This window comes from Engystomops pustulosus, chromosome 8, assembly GCF_040894005.1.
Source record: "Engystomops pustulosus chromosome 8, aEngPut4.maternal, whole genome shotgun sequence".
Classification (NCBI taxonomy): domain Eukaryota; kingdom Metazoa; phylum Chordata; class Amphibia; order Anura; family Leptodactylidae; genus Engystomops; species Engystomops pustulosus.
In genome coordinates, this window is record NC_092418.1 from 75286122 (window position 1) to 75307361 (window position 21240).

General features: G+C 40.1%; 1 protein-coding gene across 1 annotated transcript in view; it reads right to left on the reverse strand.

Annotated features, from left to right (window-relative positions):
* TSPEAR (thrombospondin type laminin G domain and EAR repeats) overlaps positions 1-21240 on the reverse strand; it is a 76288-nt gene that overhangs the window by 19088 nt on the left and 35960 nt on the right. The window contains exons 6-9 of the mRNA XM_072121275.1: positions 19365-19496; positions 16557-16789; positions 6179-6365; positions 5461-5690 (exon numbers count right to left, since the gene is read on the reverse strand). Coding sequence (XP_071977376.1) covers positions 5461-5690; positions 6179-6365; positions 16557-16789; positions 19365-19496 — 782 coding nt within the window. The remainder of the gene's footprint in view (positions 1-5460; positions 5691-6178; positions 6366-16556; positions 16790-19364; positions 19497-21240) is intronic.

A 21240-nucleotide genomic window follows, 5' to 3' on the forward strand; every position in this document is an offset into this window, starting at 1 on the left:
TGGTCACAGAGCTTCAGCTGCTAGCGATAGAGATTATCCAGAATGTAGGGTTTTCACACATCTTCTTCACGCAGTTTCATAAGGCAACACCAGTGATGAATCACACACTGGAGGAAAGTTAATCATTTAGTTTTACCTAATGGGGGAAGTGTTATGCACAGTTCTGATTTGCATAATTTAAAAAGTTGATTTACGAAGGAAGGAGGCAGTGGATAACAAATACAGGCAGTCCCCGGGTTACGTACAAGATACGTGTCACGGGTGCTCCCGCGATCCCTGTCTCGCATCCGTGCTCCTCCGTGTGCCCCCGCTGCAGCCCGGCGAGCTCACTCACCTCTCCCGGATCCTGCTCTTCCCCGGACAGCCGTGCACGCGTGTCTCCTACCGAAAATGTAAAGGGTCAGCGCACCGCTGATTGGTGCGCTGGCTGAACACCTCACCTTTAAAAATCCTGCCTCTTCCTGTGTCCCCTGCCGGATCTTTTTGCCTTGCAACCTAAGAGAAAGCTTCCTGGTGATTATTCCTGCGTTCCTGTGTATTCCTGCATTCCTGTGTGTCTCCGCACCTGAGTCCTGTGTTGCCGTGTTACCCGAGTTCCTCCGTGTTGCTGTGTTCCGTGTGCCTGTGTTCCCGTTCCCACCTGCCTGGACCTCCCGTTGCTGACCCCGGACTTGGACTTGACCTTGCATCTCTGCCGCCTGCCCTGACCCTGAGCCTGGACCTGTCCTCGAGACTGTCTTCCGCTAAGGTACCTCGACCTTGGCTGCCACCGGGGGCTAGTCGCACCTGGCAACGACCTGGTGGTATCCTGCCGCAGCAAGTCCAACACGCTTTGCGGCGGGCTCTGGTGAAAACCAGGTGCCACTTAGACTTCGGTCCCAGGTGTCAGCTAGTTCCATCTCCTGCAGTGGTCCAGAGGATCCACTGATCCTGACAATAGGGTCCATAGGTTTGTTCTTAAGTTGAATTTGTATGTAAGTCGAAACTGTATATTTTATTATTGTAGTTCTAGACAATTTTTTTTTTTGCCCCAGTTACAATCAATTCAAATTTTTTTGCTGTAATAGGACCAAGGATTATCAATAAATCTTCATTACAGACACCTTACAGCTGATAATTGCAGTCTGGGACTATAGTAATTGCATCCAGAGAGCTTCACCAGAGGTCACAGTGGGCAGAGGGGTCCGTCTTTAACTAGGGGTCGCCTGTAAGTCAGGTGTTCTTAAGTAGAGGACCGCCTGTATAAGGACATAACCACAGTCACCATGCCTGGATCTATGAGTAAGTGTCCCTGGTTCATTTTCATGGCAGATTTTCTGGAGGTCATCTCCAACCAAGCAATGCTTGATTCTGTACAAAGTATTGTAGGTAATCTACAACAGAACAGTTCAAGGCGGGGCGTAGATTGGGGCGTGTGGGTACCCAAAGTGGTTGCATTAGCCATAGTTGCGCCAGCTGCTGACACAGGTTATAGTGCAATTTCACATAGGGCATGGCGTAGAATTGATCCATCTGCATGGTTGTGGGCTGGATATTCTAATTGCCTGAAGTCTCTTAGTATATCCAGAGAGAACAAAGGGCCAGGGGAACATCAAGTGACGCCAGTGCTTGACAAATACCCCACCAAAAATTGATTATCAGGCCAAATATGAAGTTTATTGCCCAGAATCCATATTCATAGGCTGTTTCTTCCCTGGATAGGTACAGGCAGTCCCTGGGTTACATACAAAATAAGTTTAATTTGTATGTAAGTCAGAACTTTATATTTTATAATTGTAACCTCAGCCAAAATTTTTGGGGTCTCTATGACTATTTAATTTTAAAAATTTTGGATTGTGCTAAGAACCAGAATTAACAAAAAAACTTAATTACAGACACATTTAATAATTGTTACAGCTATTTATTGTAGCCTGGGGCTAAAGTACAGTAAATTACCAATATCTAGAGCGCCCCTTGTAACTTGGGGTCATCTGTAAGTCGTGTGTTCTTAAGTAATGGACCACCTGTATTAGTTCCATGATAGTCTTAATTATCATTATTATATAAAATTAATAGCAGTTAGAATTTTAAAAAATTAAAAAAAAAAAAACATCCAAGCCTTTATTCTCTATGATGCCACCTGCCTAACAGGGATAGGAATGATCCCACTCTGCTTTACAAAAAGCTAATTATTTTGTAAACAGCTTAATAGTTCCTCCTTTTGACTCCAGTAGCGACTATTTAGCTAGTAAAAGCACTAGAGTATAAAATCTGAGTGCATTTGATGGCAATACACAAATGCCATATCCCAGAATAGACAGAATCATAGATGCATTTGTTGACATGATTTGGCCATTTTCTTGCAGTTTCTCTTCTTGTACAAGTAATAAAAAAAAGCTTTTAAAACCGACAAAAAACCTTTTCTCTAAAAACATAAAAAGTTTCATTTGATGGTGTGGAAAGAAGATAGAAGTACATTTTTGTTCCCTGTTCTATCTGACCCACATGCTACCCCATTCAAAGCCAATACACAATTACCAAAGCAACTACTAATAGCCGGCATGACAACAGTTCATAGGAGAGAACATGACATCCCTGACCTCTCTCTGAATACTGACATTTACTTCCCATTTACATCTTATTTTGAAAGGCTTCTACAGTGAACACTGGGGTAAGTTCACCTTTAAATAGATTCACGTCTCTGATGTGAACATACTAGCTTTTAACTCCGTCTTTCAACACTGTAAACATATAACAGAAGTGATTTAATGGGATGCATTAGTTGTAAAAGTGCCCTTCTAATACGCAGTTAGAAATGCCACGTTGCCTAAATTTAGACCCAAAATAATCATTTTTAATATTACTCTCCTGGAATATTTTTTTCTCAGAGCTCTCCATTTGACAAAAGTAAAAATTTACAACTGAATGCTGCTACTCACTTACTTGTTATGAAGTCCAATCTTCAACAAAAAATCGGAGCAGAAGTGTTGTAGTTGCTCATGGCAACCAATCAGAGCTCAGCTTTTATTTTCCCACATATGTTTATAAAATTAAAGCTGACCTCTGATTGATTTCCATGGGCAACTAGAACACTTTTAACATAGACATTTCTGAAAAATATTTCCCCTGATGAGCCTGTTTTTACAGGCAAAATATGCCATGTTGGGATGCATGCACCTTTTGGCCTAAGCACCTTACTAAATCTATTTTTTGGGCACTGTAGGGCACATTAACTTACCCGCCTGACGGAGTTCTGTCCGACAATAATGCACTGTGCCGCGATTCACTAAGATTGTATGCCCATTATCGTGCATTTGTCGCTTCCCTGCTCAGGTCCGACAGAGTTCACCATCTTTTTCGTGATACATGTAAGTGCATTGTCTTGCGACACAATTTGAAAGTTAAATCCCGTGCTCAGTCCGAATCAGTCGTATCGTCCGACGGCACATCCCCCAATTTGTGAAGCATGGAAGCCAGCGCAGCTGCGCCAAAAAACGATCTTGAGTTTCAAAATGTCAAATACCTGTGAAAGCCATGCAATCCCCGAAAACGGCGAACAGTCCAACAAAAGTGCGATCTGCGACCTTTAGTAAATGAGCCCCTATGTTCCATTTTTCACTAACTCTTGTATTGGGGGATTTAGATGAAAAAGGACAGTGCACCCATTTAGGGACAGGTTCCAGTTGGGGGGTAATTATTTAGGATAACCACTCTGAGTTGAGGAATTTAGAAAATAATAGAGCACATTCCATATCATAGGGTCTATTAATACTTACCATTTAATTATACTATATACCCTATTGAGCCATTTGGCATATCTATCTCTATACCCCCATGTCTCCTTGTCCTATTTAGCTATCTTTCTACCTGTTTATATCAACATTTCACCTGATAACCTCTGAGAAGATCTCCCGGGTCATCACGAACAGACATTAAAAGGTATGAGGTTACATTATCCTATCTTGTCTGCTATTGTGTTACACTAAGTTCATATTTGTCCTTAGCTGATAGCCAAGCTTATAGTCTTAGGTTATTCGAATAATTCATGTTGTATGTATATATGATGATGATCGGTCATCTTTATCTTGATCGATTAAAAGTTATATTTTAAGTGATATCTCCTTGTTGTTATGAATTTCTAGTGGAGTAACCAGGAATCCACTTTACCTGGTTTTCTGTGCAGACCTTTAAAGGGGATATTCAGTTTACAGCTTGCCTTATACGTCACTCCTGTTGTCCAGCGCCACCAACCGTCAGTGGCGTGCAGCTGTTTGTTTACAGAGACAGGCACACCTACCTGTCCAATGCAGTATCAGGTGTGCAGAAGTAGTCGGACTACAGTGCCTGCCTCTGTAAACAAACAGCGCTGAAAGGTGGCACTGAACAACAGGAGGGACAGAGGTGGTAAGCATACATTTGTTTTTTTTAAAAGCTTGACAGTCCCTTGACACTCTACTAGGAACACCCACATTCAGGTAAAGTTTAAAGTTTTACAACCCCTGCACAGACAAGTTACATTTCTGGTGTTGGCATTGAAAAATTTTGGACAGTTGTTGCAACTATCATGTAGAAGAAGAAAAAGAGTTGGAACTCACCATTTGTAAAATTTGTTCTTTATCTCATCATCATAAAAACACGTTGGCTGCAGGAGGAAAGTGTAAAGCAGGAACCACTAAAGGTGACGGCCCGTTTTGTGCTCTGCAGAATCTTCTTCTACATGAATTTGCAACATTTATTCTACGAACTATTGAGTTAGAGCACCTCCATATTTTCTACTATAATATATAAACCTCTTACTATGTCTCCCATGAACTATTGTGTGGTGTACCTTGGACTATAGCTGACGTAGTGTGCCCCTCACATTTCCTTTCTTTTTGCTAGTTGTTGCAACTATGTTGCCTGAAGAGACCCCTCAAATTTAAATATCTTGAATGAATAGAATGTATTGATTTCCCCTGTGCTGTCATCTCACAACTTGCATTTGCTTTTATCCAGGCTTTCTGCCAGGAGATGGAGGAGGCTGGAGTATGGTGTTGTAATATTTTGGAAAGAAAATGAGGATAATAAAAAGTGTGATAAAAGCAACAAACATATTGCAACACAAATGGCAAATGATGTCCCTCCAGTGAAAATACTGCACATATAAATATCTATCTAAAACTGTAAATACCACAAATATAATTATGTACCTGCAATGAATGTAAAAGACACATAAATATATTCCAGCAATGAATATACCAAACACACAGATACTATACTATGTCTATGGCCTCAGTGGTATATGACACAAGTCTCCTGTGTCTAGTGACCAGCTGCAGCAATAACATGGATATATGGGAGGTTAGAACCATAGATCTGATAGGGACCATCAGAGCAGCCGGAGATACCAGGTGGGTTATAGCATGTTTTTGATATATCATGCAAAAAAGTACTTTACATATTGTTGTTATTACTGTTCTTTAATATTCGCCAAAAACTTACCATTACCGACTGGAAAAGTCTAAAGGTTCCTCCTAGCCAGATGTAGATATGAGATTGGATGTTGGTAGATGTGCCATTAAATGTGTTTGCTACAACCAAAAATGAGTAGGGTCCAATACTGAAGAATTCCCAGTCATAAGCACCTGAGGTAGGGATGGTCTGATTCATCTCAAATAGCCCGTTGCTTGAGTTCCACTTGTATATAACACTGTTGATATTGTGGTTGTTGCCTGTTGTAATGGAAAGATCAACAGAATAGATTGTTACTTGTAGTTTTTGTATATTATTTGCATACATGTACTGATATACAGGTATAGTATAGTATTTTAGAGACAACACACTTTTAGAGCATTTTGATTGCACACATAAAGGGAGTTGAAGCTATGTCTGAAAGGTCATGCTCACGGGTGTATTAAAAATCAGTCTTGTATGTAGGTTGGCATGAGGCCTTTACTGTTTGTTGGACACCGTAAGGCATAAGGATTTTCTATGTAATACTACATGCTCTAGTTAAGGAGATCCATTGGGCATGAAAGCTGTAATGCAGGCTCAATGCCAGTGTCAAGTCCTTATGGTCACTAGGGGTCCCAGTTGGCATACATCGAGCAATCAGACCTCACTCACTGTCTTATGGATAGGGCATTTATTTTTATGTGAAAAATCCCCTTTAATTCAGTTTTATTACATTTCCACAAAGAAAATTTTATTCTCCTATTACCTTCCCTATGATTGGCAACAGCCAAGAAAGTCTCTCCATCTATGTGGAAGGCCTCCCAGTCGCGAGCGCTGAATGTGGGTATTGTCTGATACTGAAGAAATTTCATTTTCTTTGTGTTCCATTTGTAAATGACTGACAGCTCCTCCCCGTCATCATTCTTCTCAAAGTTAGCCAATGCTAAGAATATCTTAATAAAAAGAAGGCAAAGAAAGGTATTTGGTCTGAGAATTGAATTATTATACAGAATAATCTGTCAGTCTTTCCTTTTCAAATAGCCAAGCAAATTCAAGCCGAAGCTACTGCCTATCTGTTATCATCACCTTAGTATGACTCCAGTGATATGTAGCTTAATGAAATCCTGCTAATTGGAGAAATATTGAAATCTCGCTTCTTGAAGGCCGGTCTGTAGGTCACGATCAGGGTTTGTTTAATCGTGCATTGTACAGATGCTAATAGGTTTCAAGATTTAGAGAGATACTTAAGAGAATGAGTTATTTCATAAGGCAAAGTTATTATAGATCATTAGCAGGACAAAGCAATGCAAGGTTAACACAAGACAAAAAGAAAACCGTGTTAAGGACTTGGAAATAAGTCATTGGCTGCTGTACTTAAGTCGTTTAGGCTCATTAGCATACAAGTAGTCCACGGGTTTGTACCTAAAGGGGATGTCCGCTTTCAGCAAATACAGTAATTGATATGGTTTGTGGAGGAAAATGTGTATAATTTTCCAATATACTTTTTGTATCAATTCCTTATGGTTCCGATATCTCTGCTTGCTGTCCTGCCATAGAAAGCTTTTATGTTTACTTCCAGTGGATAAAAAAATCTGTCCATAGTCATGTGATGGACATGCAGGTGCAGGAGCCATTATTATCACACGGCTCTGACAACGCTCTGTTATAATGACGGTCTGTGCACCTGTGTGACGGCACATGACCATGGACAGATTTCTATCCATTGGAAGTAAACATAGAAGCTTTCTAGAGCAGGACACCATGCAGAGATATAGGAAACTTTGAAGAATTGATACAGAAAGTATTTTGAAAAAATGTATAACTTTTCCTCACACAAAGCATATCAATTATTTGCTGAAAGTGGACAACCCCTTTAAATTGCATTTGTGTGTAACTTGGAACTGGTATGTTTTGTAAGTGTAAATCCAGACACAGTAAGTCTTTGTCCCTATTGGATTTTTGGAATTGGATTTCAAGGGAAAAGGATAAACAATAAAGCTTAATTGTGGGCACCTTTCAAAACCATTGTCTTAACCATTGCAACCTGGGTTCAGCAAATTACCAGCATCTGGAGAGCTTCACCTGCGTCACAGCTGGCAGAGAGGTCCGTTTGTAACTAGGGGTCGTCAGTTATTTAGGTGTTCTTAAGGGTTTATTCACATAATACTAGACCTAGTTTTGATATCTTTTAAGATCTGCCACAACCAACTAAATAGCACTGAAACAACGCTCATTACATTAATCATATGCCATAACTCTTGTGCACGTGTTAGTGAAGTTTGAGTTGTGTTTACCTAGGGTTCAGCGAGCTTTACTTTCGAAGACCTGTGTGTACAAAGCCGTATGTAGTTAACGCTACAAAGCCTAGTATTTGCTCTTAAGAGGAATGTCTAGTGCTGGAACCAAGCTAAGGAAAATATGCTGAGAATCAGGTTATCAGCCTTCCCTTACTATCCATTGTCTAGTTCTATTTATTTCCCTTGTTTTATTCTCTTTTTTTTTAACAAAAATTAAAAGTGTATTTTATCCTGTTACAGCAAGATGCTAACAATTTTGTGTTTTGGATAAATATTATTCATTTATTTTAATATGTAAGATTCCTTTAAGACACGATTCTACACATGAGTGAAACAACAGTCACAACAACCTGACAGGAAGAGGTGGGAAGAGAAGAACCACATAAAACACTCCTGCTGGAAACCATTCATCATAAGCCAAAAAAACAGCAGAACACGTGTTGGAAATGTCAGATGCAATACCACAACAAAAGGTAATGTTTCAATCTATCATCCAGAACTACTTCTATGCATCCTTAAAGGCTCATTCTCACGAGCAGAGTGCATGGTGACACAGCGCAGAGGTCAGCCTGAAAGGTTTCATTAAATCTGCATATCCCTGGGTTTTATTATAATGCAGTAGGCTACCTGTTAGTGTTTGCTGAAATAATAACTAGATCTTAAATGCAATTTACAATAGTCCCCAAGGACCATGTGAATGCTGGAAAACAATTGATCTCTTATTCATCTCTCTTATGGTGCTTATTTTTTACATTAAAAATAACAGACCATTATATATTACAGTATTATAGTCATTATATATTATATATTATATATTACAGTATTATAGTCAAGAAAACATGACCCAAAAGATATATAAACTACTCAAGCAATGTTAGGGATATTTGGCTGGTGTGTGAAATGTCAAACTGTTCAATGTTTCACTGCATTTTGCATAAATGGTGTTTGATCCATAAATCACCCAATAAATGTAGAATTGTTATTTAAACAGTCCTCCTCATCATGCTATTCACATTTTGACATCATAAGACCAACATGACACCTAACATAGCCACAGAGAATCACCAGCAGGTTGTAAGGGTGCGGTCACATGTACCGCTTTGACTCCATTTAGAAATGAAATCATAGCATACTGGGGCGTCCCGCAACTCGATCGCATATTAGTTTCTATGGGAAGGCTTGTGCTCTGTAACCAGCACCTGGTGTCATGCATTTAAACAATACAAGACACCAGGTGCTGGTTACCGATCATACGCATTTCCATGGAAAACGCATGCAAACGGCCCGTGGCAGGCCCCTGTTTACTTTTAATCCGTTTCTAAACAGAGTCAAAGTGGTACATGTTACTGCACCCTACCAGAGATACAGAGCAATAGTGCTGATCAAGCTGAAACTGATGCTTAAACGGGTGTTCCCATTTTGGCAAATTAATGTTATTGTTTGTATTATGAAAAATCTCTGCTTGCTGTTATTCTATCGAAAGCTTATATGTTATACTATATATATTTCCAGTGGACAGAAATCTTACCGTGGTCACACAGGTGCACGGCTCGTTAGCATCACAGAGAGTAATCAGAGCTGTGTGATATAACGAGCCGTGCACCTGTGTGACCATGGTCAGATTTCTGTTCACTGAAACAATAAAGCTTTCTATAGAATGAAAACAAGCAGATATCTAGAAAACTGTGAGGAATTGATACAGGTATATTGTAAAATTGTACAAGTTTTTATTATTCAAACAATAACATTCATTTTCTAAAATGGGAACACCACTTTAAGTAAGGCTACATTCACACGATGTATGCCCGCCGTACCGTAGTACGGCGGGCATACATCGGCGCTGCGGAGAGGAGCAGGAAGATACCGCGCACGGCGCCGTATCACGGGAAAAGATAGGACATGTCCTATCTTTTCCCGGGCTACGGAGCGGTACGGTGCCGCACGTGTGCTGCAATGTACCGCTCCCGTACAAGGCTGTGAGTCCATAGAAGTGTATGGGGGACGTATATTGGGCGTATATACGTCGGCCGTATATACGTCCCCCATACATGTGTGTGAATGTAGCCTTATTGAAATGCAACTTTATTACTCCCGGCTACTTTGAAAAAAATCGGCACTTCAGAGAAAAAGGGGTCGGTTATTAACGGTAGCCCTTTGTACATTGGTCCCATTAACTTTATGATACAAGTTTTTTCTGTCTTACAACTTTTCAATTTAAAAAAAAAGAATTATTTGTCTTTGTATTTGTATTTTGATGTGTTTTTATCCATCCACTGAAGGAGCTATATCAGGCCTTGCTTTATACAGAATGGATCGTTGTACTCTGTATACCTGTGTTTATAATGTAGCTCTGAATAATACCATATTATTGTGTATTACTATCATTCCACACTATATAGGTGAAATAATAGTCTAAATAACTCCAAAGTCTGCCATCTGAGTGAGAAGCACTTGGCACTTTTCCATTATCACTTATAGAGCAGAACCTCTTTATGATGTCCATATGTCTTAATAATGCACATAGATTATCATTGCCCTGAAATGTTATGGGCCCAGTAACAGGCTAATGCAGTTACTGGCTGCTTGTTTATTCCAATAGCAATATTTTATTTCCAGGAAAAAATCCATACGCTGTTGTCTGACCCTGCAGAAAGACTAATTATATCAGATATGGCATTTTTCCAATGTGTTTGATAATATAGACATTTCCTTAGGGCCATTAAAGTGTTCAATATGTTTAACACCAAGATAAACAATGTGATGCCTGAGTCTTGTTCAGATGAATAAAAATAGAATGTTTACCTTGCATGTAATTATTAATGCAATTAATTAACCCATTGGGTCAGGACTGGATTTGTTGTGTAGGATCATTTAGTATATAGAAGAAAGGAAGTGGGTATCATTGGTGACATTGGGGTTGCCCCCCACAAGGGTGGCAAATCAGTGTAAGTTGAAGCATTATTATGCAGTATTGGGCAAAATAGAGCAGACAGTATAGCCCTGTGATTCCTCAGTGACATTGACCAGGCATATTAGTACATGATCTTTACTATGGTGAGGACTTTGCCTTCAGCAAAACCTAAAGGTAAAGGAAACAATTGGCTAATTATCTGATCTTTCATAGGGGTCTTTGAAGAATATACATAAACCAGGAAGAATATGTTATTAAACTCTATCATGTAGGTCTAAAGCTTACTCAACCTTTCAACACATCTCAACTCAGTCATGAGTCTAGTGTGTATACAAATAATACTATTTTATTGTCATTTTATGCATAATTTTAGCAGTTTTGCCCTTTGAAGTCTGTCTGTAATTATCTCTCTGTCAATGGACACTGGCTGTCAGTCTACTTTTTACAACACATCTTGGTTGTCTTACTGTACACCAATACTCGCAAAATGTGAATGTAATTTATACATCTGGTAGGACACTGTTTACAATCTGTTCAGCTCCCCCCTTTTATAACTTATTGCCTGCACATAGGATACCTTGTATAATCTGTAAAGCACCTCCTGTTCTATATCATACTGCCTGCTGATATGACACTATGCATCAATCTGTTCTGCTCCCCCTGCTCTATTACATGCTACTTGCAGATAATGACGTATGTACCTTCTGCTCTGCTGCTCTTGCTATAGTACATGTTATGTGCAAATAGGACACTATGTACCATCCGCTCTGCTCCTTCGGCTCGATTACATGCTGCCTGCAAATAGGTAACTATGTACTAAAGAGAAATCCAAAAAGGAATCCAGCATTCAGGCAAAAAGTGAAAGTATAAAATCCGCACTTTATTGAAAAAGGGTTAAAAACATAATACTCATAAGTCACATAATCTTACGCGTTTCGGACCGTACATGGTCCTTAGTCGTACATGCTTAGGTCCCCCCAGTTCTATAACATGCTGCCTGAAGATAGGTCACTAATTATCAATCTGCAAAGCTCCTCCTGCTCTATGCCATGCTGCCTGCCAACACTTTGGAAACTTTTAATGATCTGTCCAGCACCTATTGCTAATGATGTGTCGTTCGGCTCTGAGATGGCTCACTTAACCCCTTTTAACAATCGGGGTAAAAAAAAGTGGAGTGGTGTGGGGTGACTGACCGGCCTGCAGCTCCCTATTACATGTTTAATAGAGAGCCGTTTATGAGCCAGAAGAGTCGGCTTCGTGAGTGGAGCCTAATGAGCCAGCTCACTAAGAAGAGCCATAATTCCCATCACTAACTCATGCTATATAACAGTGATGGCGAACCTTTTAGCGACCGAGTGCCCAAACTGCAACCCAAACCGTCCTTATTTATCGCGAGGTGCCAACTAAAAATTAAAGCAGTAACTTATTGCTCCCTGTTCTTCAACTCTCAATCACATTGGCCTCCTGAGGACAGCAACACAGGAGAAAGATGGAAAATTTGCATCATTTTAGCTTCTTTCCAGTGTCCCTCTTTACACTCATTATCAGTGTACAGAGGGACAATGGGGCCAACAGGAGGTCCTCCAAAGATAATTTGGCCCTGTCTACTCATTCTCCCTCTTCCTACAGTTTAAGTAGAGAAGCAAGTATCAAAATATGTCTGAAAGCAGCATCTTTTAAGTGGCTTGCAACTGCAATAAGATTCTTTGAATCCTGTCTGTTGTGCTGAGGCGATGGCCCAAGTGCCCACAGAAAGGGCTCTGAGTGCCGCCTCTGGCACCCGTGCCATAGGTTCGCCACCACTGCTATATAACATGCTGCCTACAGATAAGATATTATTTGTAATCTGTTCCCCTCCTCTTGCTCTATAACATTCTGTCTATAGAAAAGACCATTTGAATGACCTGTCCAGTTCCTCCTGCTCCATAACATGCAGTCTGCGGACAGGACACTTTTTCAAATCTTTTACCCTTCTCCTGCTCTATAACATTCTTTCTTCAGTAAGGACACTATTTACAATCTGTTCAGCTCCCACCTGCTCTATAAGCAGCTGCCTGCAGAAAAGAACTCTTCAAGTGGCATATTGAAATTCTGTGAAGTGCTTGATCTAATGTAGCTTTATTTGGAGTTGTGCAAAATCTTGATTCTCAGGGGCTGATTTTTCTTCACAGAACTAGGTTTTTGAGAGTTATTTCTGATGCTGCCTGTAAACCATATCCATGCATAATAATCCCATGGAGCTGCATGTTGTTACAGCGTTATATATACCATTCTGCCTGGTTTTCACTGTCACAGACTTTGTTGTAAAGTCCTTGCTTATTCCGACACTATCCAAGGCACCTATGTTAATCCACTAGATTCTCTCTCGTTTTCCCTGCCGCCATGAAGAAGACGGTGACTTCCCAGCTGGTAGAACATAAGCCCCTGACACAGCTGTTTATATATAACATGGTAATTTATTCACAGCATGTCCTTGCCTGTACTTCATACCTCCTGGGGTGTTTCATAATCGCACCAAAATCTTTTCATCATTTCTCTTGCTTTATGTTCAAACAACATAAAACAAACTGTACAGTGCAAATCTGCTCTGCACCTCGCTCTATCAAAACATGTTCCTTCGCTAAGATAAGGCGAACATGACAAAGCCACATCTGCAAATGCTGTAACGTACAGTCTTTAACAAACGCCAACATCCCCATTACATATTGGTTCTATCTGGGACAGAATCTTGTCTAAACCAACTGGGAGTAAATTCTTTTATAATTTAAAAGCCAGATATTTGCCCAGGATAATGCGATGCACGGAGCGGACGTCCTAGGGATACAAAGGCGTCTAATTCCGTACGGGTTCCTGTTTTCTTACTGTACCTTTGGAATGTCTTTAAACTCACCTTCAAAACTGTTAAAGTTTGGTCATTATTATTCACAGATTTAAGAGAAAAGTTGATAATATTAAAGATGAAAGATACCAGAGAAGGTAATATTTATATTCTGTATGCAGATTAAGGATATTCGCAGGGACATGCGGTACAGCAGTCTCCCAATCCATTAATTAGAATGCTGGGGTTTAAAGGCAGGTTCACGGTGAATACTGAATGTGATATACTCATTAGTCACTTTCCTATGGACTGTAATGTTATGGCACATTGAATGAGGGCAGTAAGAATGGCAAATGCAGAGTGCCGGTCATACCACCCCCTAGACCTGAGTATAAGGGGGCTATAAGCAGGAGGAGCTGAGCAGATTGTACATAGCATAGTATCTTCAGGCATGATGTTATAGAGCACGAGGAGCTGAGCAGATTGTACATAGTATAGTATCTTCAGGCATGATGTTATAGAGCACGAGGAGCTGAGCAGATTGTACATAGTATAATATCTTCAGGCATGATGTTATAGAGCACGAGGAGCTGAGCAGATTGTACATAGTATAGTATCTTCAGGCATGATGTTATAGAGCACGAGGAGCTGAGCAGATTGTACATAGTATAGTATCTTCAGGCATGATGTTATAGAGCACGAGGAGCTGAGCAGATTGTACATAGTATAATATCTTCAGGCATGATGTTATAGAGCACGAGGAGCTGAGCAGATTGTACATAGTATAGTATCTTCAGGCATGATGTTATTGAGCACGAGGAGCTGAGCAGATTATACATAGTATAATATCTTCAGGCATGATGTTATAGAGCACGAGGAGCTGAGCAGATAGTACATAGTATAGTATCTTCAGGCATGATGTTATAGAGCACGAGGAGCTGAGCAGATAGTACATAGTATAGTATCTTCAGGCATGATGTTATAGAGCACGAGGAGCTGAGCAGATTGTACATAGTATAGTATATTCAGGCATGATGTTATAGAGCACGTGGAGCTGAGCAGATTGTACATAGTATAGTATCTTCAGGCATGATGTTATAGAGCACGAGGAGCTGAGCAGATTGTACATAGTATAATATCTTCAGGCATGATGTTATAGAGCACGTGGAGCTGAGCAGATTGTACATAGTATAGTATCTTCAGGCATGATGTTATAGAGCACGAGGAGCTGAGCAGATAGTACATAGTATAGTATCTTCAGGCATGATGTTATAGAGCACGAGGAGCTGAGCAGATTGTACATAGTATAGTATCTTCAGGCATAATGTTATAGAGCACGTGGAGCTGAGCAGATTGTACATAGTATAGTATCTTCAGGCATGATGTTATAGAGCACGTGGAGCTGAGCAGATTGTACATAGTATAATATCTTCAGGCATGATGTTATAGAGCACGAGGAGCTGAGCAGATTGTACATAATGTCCTACCTGCAGGCAGAATTTGAAGGAGCAGAAGGAGCTGAGCAGATTTATCACATTTATCATGCAAAGTCCGACAGAAGTGTGTCGCACGCCCCATGTTAAAGGTGCACCAAAAACATTAGTGCACTCTGTCGAGGCAGTGCAGGGGGTGCCAGATTCATGAAGAATGGGTGCCACAAATCATGAATCTGACGCCACCTGCACACTACACAGGCAACACGCAGTTTCCCCAGTGTCTTATCTGCAGGAAGCATGTTATAGAGCAGGAAGAGCTGAGCAGGTTGTACATAATGGGGCAAATTTACTTACCCGGTCCATTCGCGATCCAGCGGCGCGTTCTCTGCGGTGGATTCGGGTCTTCCGGTGATTCACTAAGGCAGTTCCTCCGACGTCCACCAGGTGCCGCTGCTGCGCTGAAGTACGCCGAGGTCCGCATCCGTTGCTGGGTGCAGGTTAGCGCGTGTCCAGCGACATTTTTTTTTTTAAATGCACCGGTTTCTCTGAATTTGTCGGGTTTTCGTTCAGCCACGCCCCCCGGATTTCCGCCGCGTGCACACCGGCGCCGATGCGCCATAATCCGATCCCGTGTGCCTAAAACCTGGGTTAATCCAGGGAAAATCAGTGCAAAGCGGAAATATTCGTGTAAACCGCCCTAAAAACGCGATTCGGGCCCTTAGTAAATGACCCCCAATGTTCTAAATTTTAAAGAAGAGAAGAAACTGAGCAGATTCTTCATGGTGTTCTATCTGCCGACAGCATGTTACAGAGCAGGAGGAGCAGAACAGATTGTACAGAATGTCCTATTGGTTGGAAGCGTATTATAGAGCAGAAGGAGCTAAGCAGATTGTGTTTAGTGTCCTATCTGTAGGCAAAATATTATGGAGCAGGTGGAGCTGAGCAGATTATACATAATGTCCTACCTCCAGGCAGAATTTTATAGAACAGAAGGAGCTGGGCAGAATGTAAACAGTGTCGTATCCTTTGGCAGCAAATTATAGAGCAGGAGGAGCTAAGCATATTATGTATAGTGTCCTATACCTAGGCAACATATTATAGAGCAGGGGGAGCTGAGCAGATTGTGTATACTTTCCTATCTGTAGGCAACATGTTATAGAGCAGAGCAGGGGGGAGCTAAGAAGATTGTACATAGAGTCCTATCTGTAGGAAACATGTTATAGAGCAGGAGGAGCTGAGCAGATTGTACATAGCGTTTGTAATAAAGTACGATGAGCCAAATAGATGGAAATATAGTTTTATGTAAAAGTTCCAGTAGACCTGTCTTTCTATTCATGCCTTTCTGCTCATTTTAGAGGCCAATTCTTTAGTTCTTGGCATATGCATAATATATGTATGGTATCTGATGGATTGTTTCCTCTGAGATGTTTGTAGGTTTTGTTTCGCTGCTCAATGTGCTAAATTTCCTTTATTCATTCATCTGTGTCAGACAATAGTTTTGAATCTTAACTCCATTATACAAAGTATTTCATGTCATATAGATGTGGCTTATTACCTAATATGATGCAAGCTACCTTTTGTTATAATGTAATATTGATGTGCCAAATAGTAACCGTATATTTCTCCATTATAGGTTATAACCCAGGTAAATGGTTGGGCGCATGGTTACATAATATGCTCACCCTTTTTTCTATGGTGAAGTACTTCCAGGCTTGTGCTTGGTAGGTGGAGAAATACTGATGAATGACAAACTTTCCATTGGTCCACCTGTACAGGGCCGATCCGGGCTGATTGTTCTTGTTAGCCATGACAGCAAAGTAACCCACATTTGGAATAAGGAAGATCTCTAACCCCATGGATTCTGAAGCAGTGGCGAGGTTCTGGTACTCCTCCACATAGTCGAGCTTCTCCTTCCCTGGAAAGAGTTAAACACACAGCACATTACTGCAGATACAATGCACACGCAGGAGGTGGTTTATTGTGACCTTTCATTAAATTGTGGAACATATTAGAAATTGCCGCATTCCTTCAACTACAGCAATATTTTAACTAGTTCTGTCTGGCTCATTGAAACTCATTGTTTTTCCTATAATGCGTCTTGTAAATTGTAAGTTCAGGATGGTCAGAATAGACATGAAGACAACTATATAATATGCACAGTTTTGGTACGTATATTTTATCATAAAGGGAGCCTTCCATCAGGTTTTACCCCATTAAAGTACAAGCCCCGCCATCAGGCAGGATATGAAATGTCCTTTTCAATTTTGTGAAATCTCATCCATTTATCTATAAAATATCTCCACCAAATTCATGTGTCAATAAGCACAGATGAGTAATGTTTTGCCTGAGATTAGTCACTTTTAGTGGCTGGAGGAGGGAGTGACTTCATACCCCTTTATCTTCGGTTCTATAGTACCTAGCCATGCTTTTGGTGTCATATTAAAGATTACAACTCAACTTTAGGATCACATTAGGCTTGCGGTTCAGTGAGTTGCAGAGGATATTTCATACCCTGAGGATGCTCCTAGTTCAGTGACATAAAAGCCAGTGACAGTGTGTATTTCATGTACTGTATTATGATATGTAATAGCCAATCCTTCTGGAATTCTGGCACCATTTTATTTTCCATTCTACAAGAAGTGTGAACCCCTTTGTTTTGTTTTTTTTTGTTTGTTTGTTTTTTTACATACAGGATAGGTTCTGTAGGTTTGTTCTTAACTTGAATTTGTATGTAAGTCGGAACTGTATATTTTATAATTGTAGTCCCAGACAAAATTTTTTTGGTCTCTGTGACAATTTGATATTAAAAATGTTGGATTGTCATAAGAAGCAGGAATAACAATAAAGCTTAATTACAGACACCTGTGATAACTGGTATAGCTGTTTATTGTAGCCTAAGGCTAAAGTACAGTCAATTACCGACATCCAGAGGTCTGTTTGTAACTAGAAGTCGTCTGTAAGTTGGGTGTTCTTAAGTAGGGGACCGCCTGTATATGGCAGCCTAAATATAAAACTGGATGCAGTCAGCTTCACCAAAATTCCCTTGTGTGGTCGTCAATCCCTGTAAAGAACTTCTCTGCTATGTTAATCCTTACTATACATATGTATGTGTGGTGGGGGACGTCTGTATTGTATAATTCACTAAAATATGAGTTTTCCTTGAATACTCCATTTGTACCCAGCAAACTACAGTACGTATCACAGTCTCCATAGATTAAAGCAGTAATCTTTTTATGCCCTATCCATAATATAAAAAATATTATTAACCTCTGAATGTAAAAAAGTCTGATTAACTTCAATGGTTCAGCTAATTTTAAAGAAACGCTTTAATTCCATCATTCTGCCATAACAAGTAAGCTGCAGAACATAATGTGATTTCCATTAAGATTACATGAATTACATCCAGCTTGCGGTGAATGTTATACCCATTTCCCCCTATCACTGCTGCAGAAGGGAACAATGACCATCCCAAACAATTGAGAGAAGGCAGCCGCCAACAATCCGAATATTTATGGGTTTATTTATAGATGTTTCAGAAAATCCTTAACAACAAACATAAGTGAAGGTCCAGAGTGAAATCACTAAATCATATTAGGAAGTAGAATTAGCAAAAATCTGTATTATTGTGCTATGGGGCCAAGGACTTATCAGCATAGACAATGGGGGGGGGGGGGAATGTATTCATTTTTGGTGGTCTGTTGACTTTAGTGGTGTTTTTCAGTCTGATTTTACATTTGGGTCACCATGAATGTGTTTATCTTTACATATTTGTTGTTCTTCTAAAATCAACTTTTATCATTCAAAAAATGGGGGGTTGTTCCAGAGCCCCTCAATGCTCTAGCTTCACAGGTTGTTATAATGAGCGAAGCAGGTCTCCTCCCCACTTGCACTTCCTGCTGCTGCTAAACTACACAGACAGAGGGAGGAGGGAGAGGGCAGGAGGAGGGTAAGACCTGTTCTGCTCATTTTAACAGCCTATGAATCTGCAGCACCATGGGTCTTTGGTAACTCTCACAGAGCCCTTCAGGCTCATTATTATAATTTGAAATGCTGGATGTAGAAGAAAGGGGGGCATGGATAACAAATATAAAGATAATAAAGATTAGCATATTCACGGTGCCTGGATCCATGAGTAATTGTGCCTTTTTATCCATGCTTGATTTTGATATTTGGTTACAGAAACGTCATTTCATATTCTGAAAGGGGTAAATCTGATGAAACAGGTGCAAAGAAAAAAACTGAAGGATTGTTCGACAAAAAATAGGAGCAAAGAAGAAAACTGAGGAATCGTTTGTCAAAAACAGGCGCGCTGGCGAGGCGGCACCAAGCGCGGCGGTTGTCAATTTCGATTAGGGCCTAATCTGGTTTGAGGGAAAACCCCTTTAAGCCCTAGATTTAGTAGAATTTATCACAATGGTTTACATGTAATAATTACACATGACAACTAAAATACGTATAATCTAAATATACAAACTTAATTGCGTTCCTACTTTCCAATACTGGTATCCACTCAATTCCATTGCAGAGGAATAAACCCTTGAGAGATGTATCCATCCAGAATTGGGATATTTCACTGTTGGAGCATGGGGGCTTTGGACCCAATGTCACCTTCATATCAGCTTCTAAAAAGACCAATTTAAAAACTATAAGTCTCTATGAAAATAACCCAACTATAGGGAGCCAGTCACCAATTATGACCATACAAAGCTGCAGACAGGGTAGTGATAAGTAGGAGCCCTGGGGATCTGTGTAAGTGAAATAATTGTATTGCAGCAATGTAACTGGACTTGGGGCACTGTGGGAATCACATGCAATGTAATATTGTGGCATTGAACTCCACAGTTGCTCTCATCTGTTCTAAATGAATTCCCAGTACTCCCAGTCCAGCCAGTATCCTGGATTATCAGGAATATATATGCAATTTTCATAGTCCTGCTGCTACTAACTAAACACAGTTACACAGTTCTCCATAGGCCAGTATCATACACTTTCCTTTGCTTTGTATGGTCAACACTGTCAACTTATTCCCTGCAAACAACACTAATAATAATGCCTATCCAATTTTACTAAGTCATTTATCTTCCTTCTACATGCCCACATTGTATATAAGACTTTACTATATAAGCATAGTGAATGAAATTTTAAGCATCACAGGGTCCACAAGGTGCACTTTGCTGCTGCATAATTTGGACACATACTTGTACAGATAAAACTCAGCAGTAGTTATGTCTCTGTGGATATACCCGAAAGCCCAACATTTCCACTATTTCTATAATAAATCTCAATTTATACATGAATCATAAGTTATATGAGAAATACATTAAACATGCAATTAGCAAATGAAACAGAACATCAAAAACAAAATTCACATTGCTGTAAATCCCTTATATCACTACATAATCTCTGCATATACAACTCAGGTACAGACCTATATGTCTCTATAGTTGGACCCTATGTAGGCAAGTTCTAGACTCATTTATACTTACCTCTGCCCTCTGTAGCTTACATATACTGTAGCAGCCAACGCTTTTATTTTCAGATCGGCCTTCAACTTGTCTACAAAAGTAGGGTTTTGTTTCAACAAGGACAATAAATTACTTAAAGAGGTTGTCTGGTCCCCACCAGTTATCTCCTATCTTGCTGATCAGTGGGTGTCCCTGCTAAGTACTTGACTACTTCCATCAGTGAATGGAGCAGGAGCAACCTGCATGCTCAACCTGCTGCTCCTTTCATTTGGAGTAATAATAATAATAATTCTTTATTTATATAGCGCACACAGATTATGCAGCGCTGCACAAAGCATGCCAAATTAGTCCCTGTCCTCAATGGGGCTCACAATCTAATCAACCTACCAGAGTACAAGATGTCAGCTATCTTATAAAGATTATCAATTTTCAAGTGTATAATGGATAAGCTATGGAATATTTTGGTGGTCAGTGGGTGTCCCAGTGTAGGCACCCCACAGACAGAGGGTGCTGCTGATCCATTCATCTCTATAACACAGCTGAGTGCAGTACTCCCATCATTTGGGACACAACTAATGTATGTTCTCTTGATCCTGTGGGGTCCCATCAATCAGTAGGTTATCCACTATCCAGTTGCTAGGGGATTACTTGTTGTGACCGGACACCCCTTTAAATTTGAATTTGACACAGGAAATGTTGAAACATCCAGATATTGGGCACAGCAGTTGCAGGTCCACTCATCACTACTAGTCAGGCATCTCTGAGCATTTATCGTGCTGTCAGTGTTTGCATATATAAATAAATGCTAATACAAATATTACTTTGATGATTATTTGCAAATAGATCTTTGTGAAATGATTATCTCCAGGTGTAAGATATTCAGCATGTATTCCATGATGTA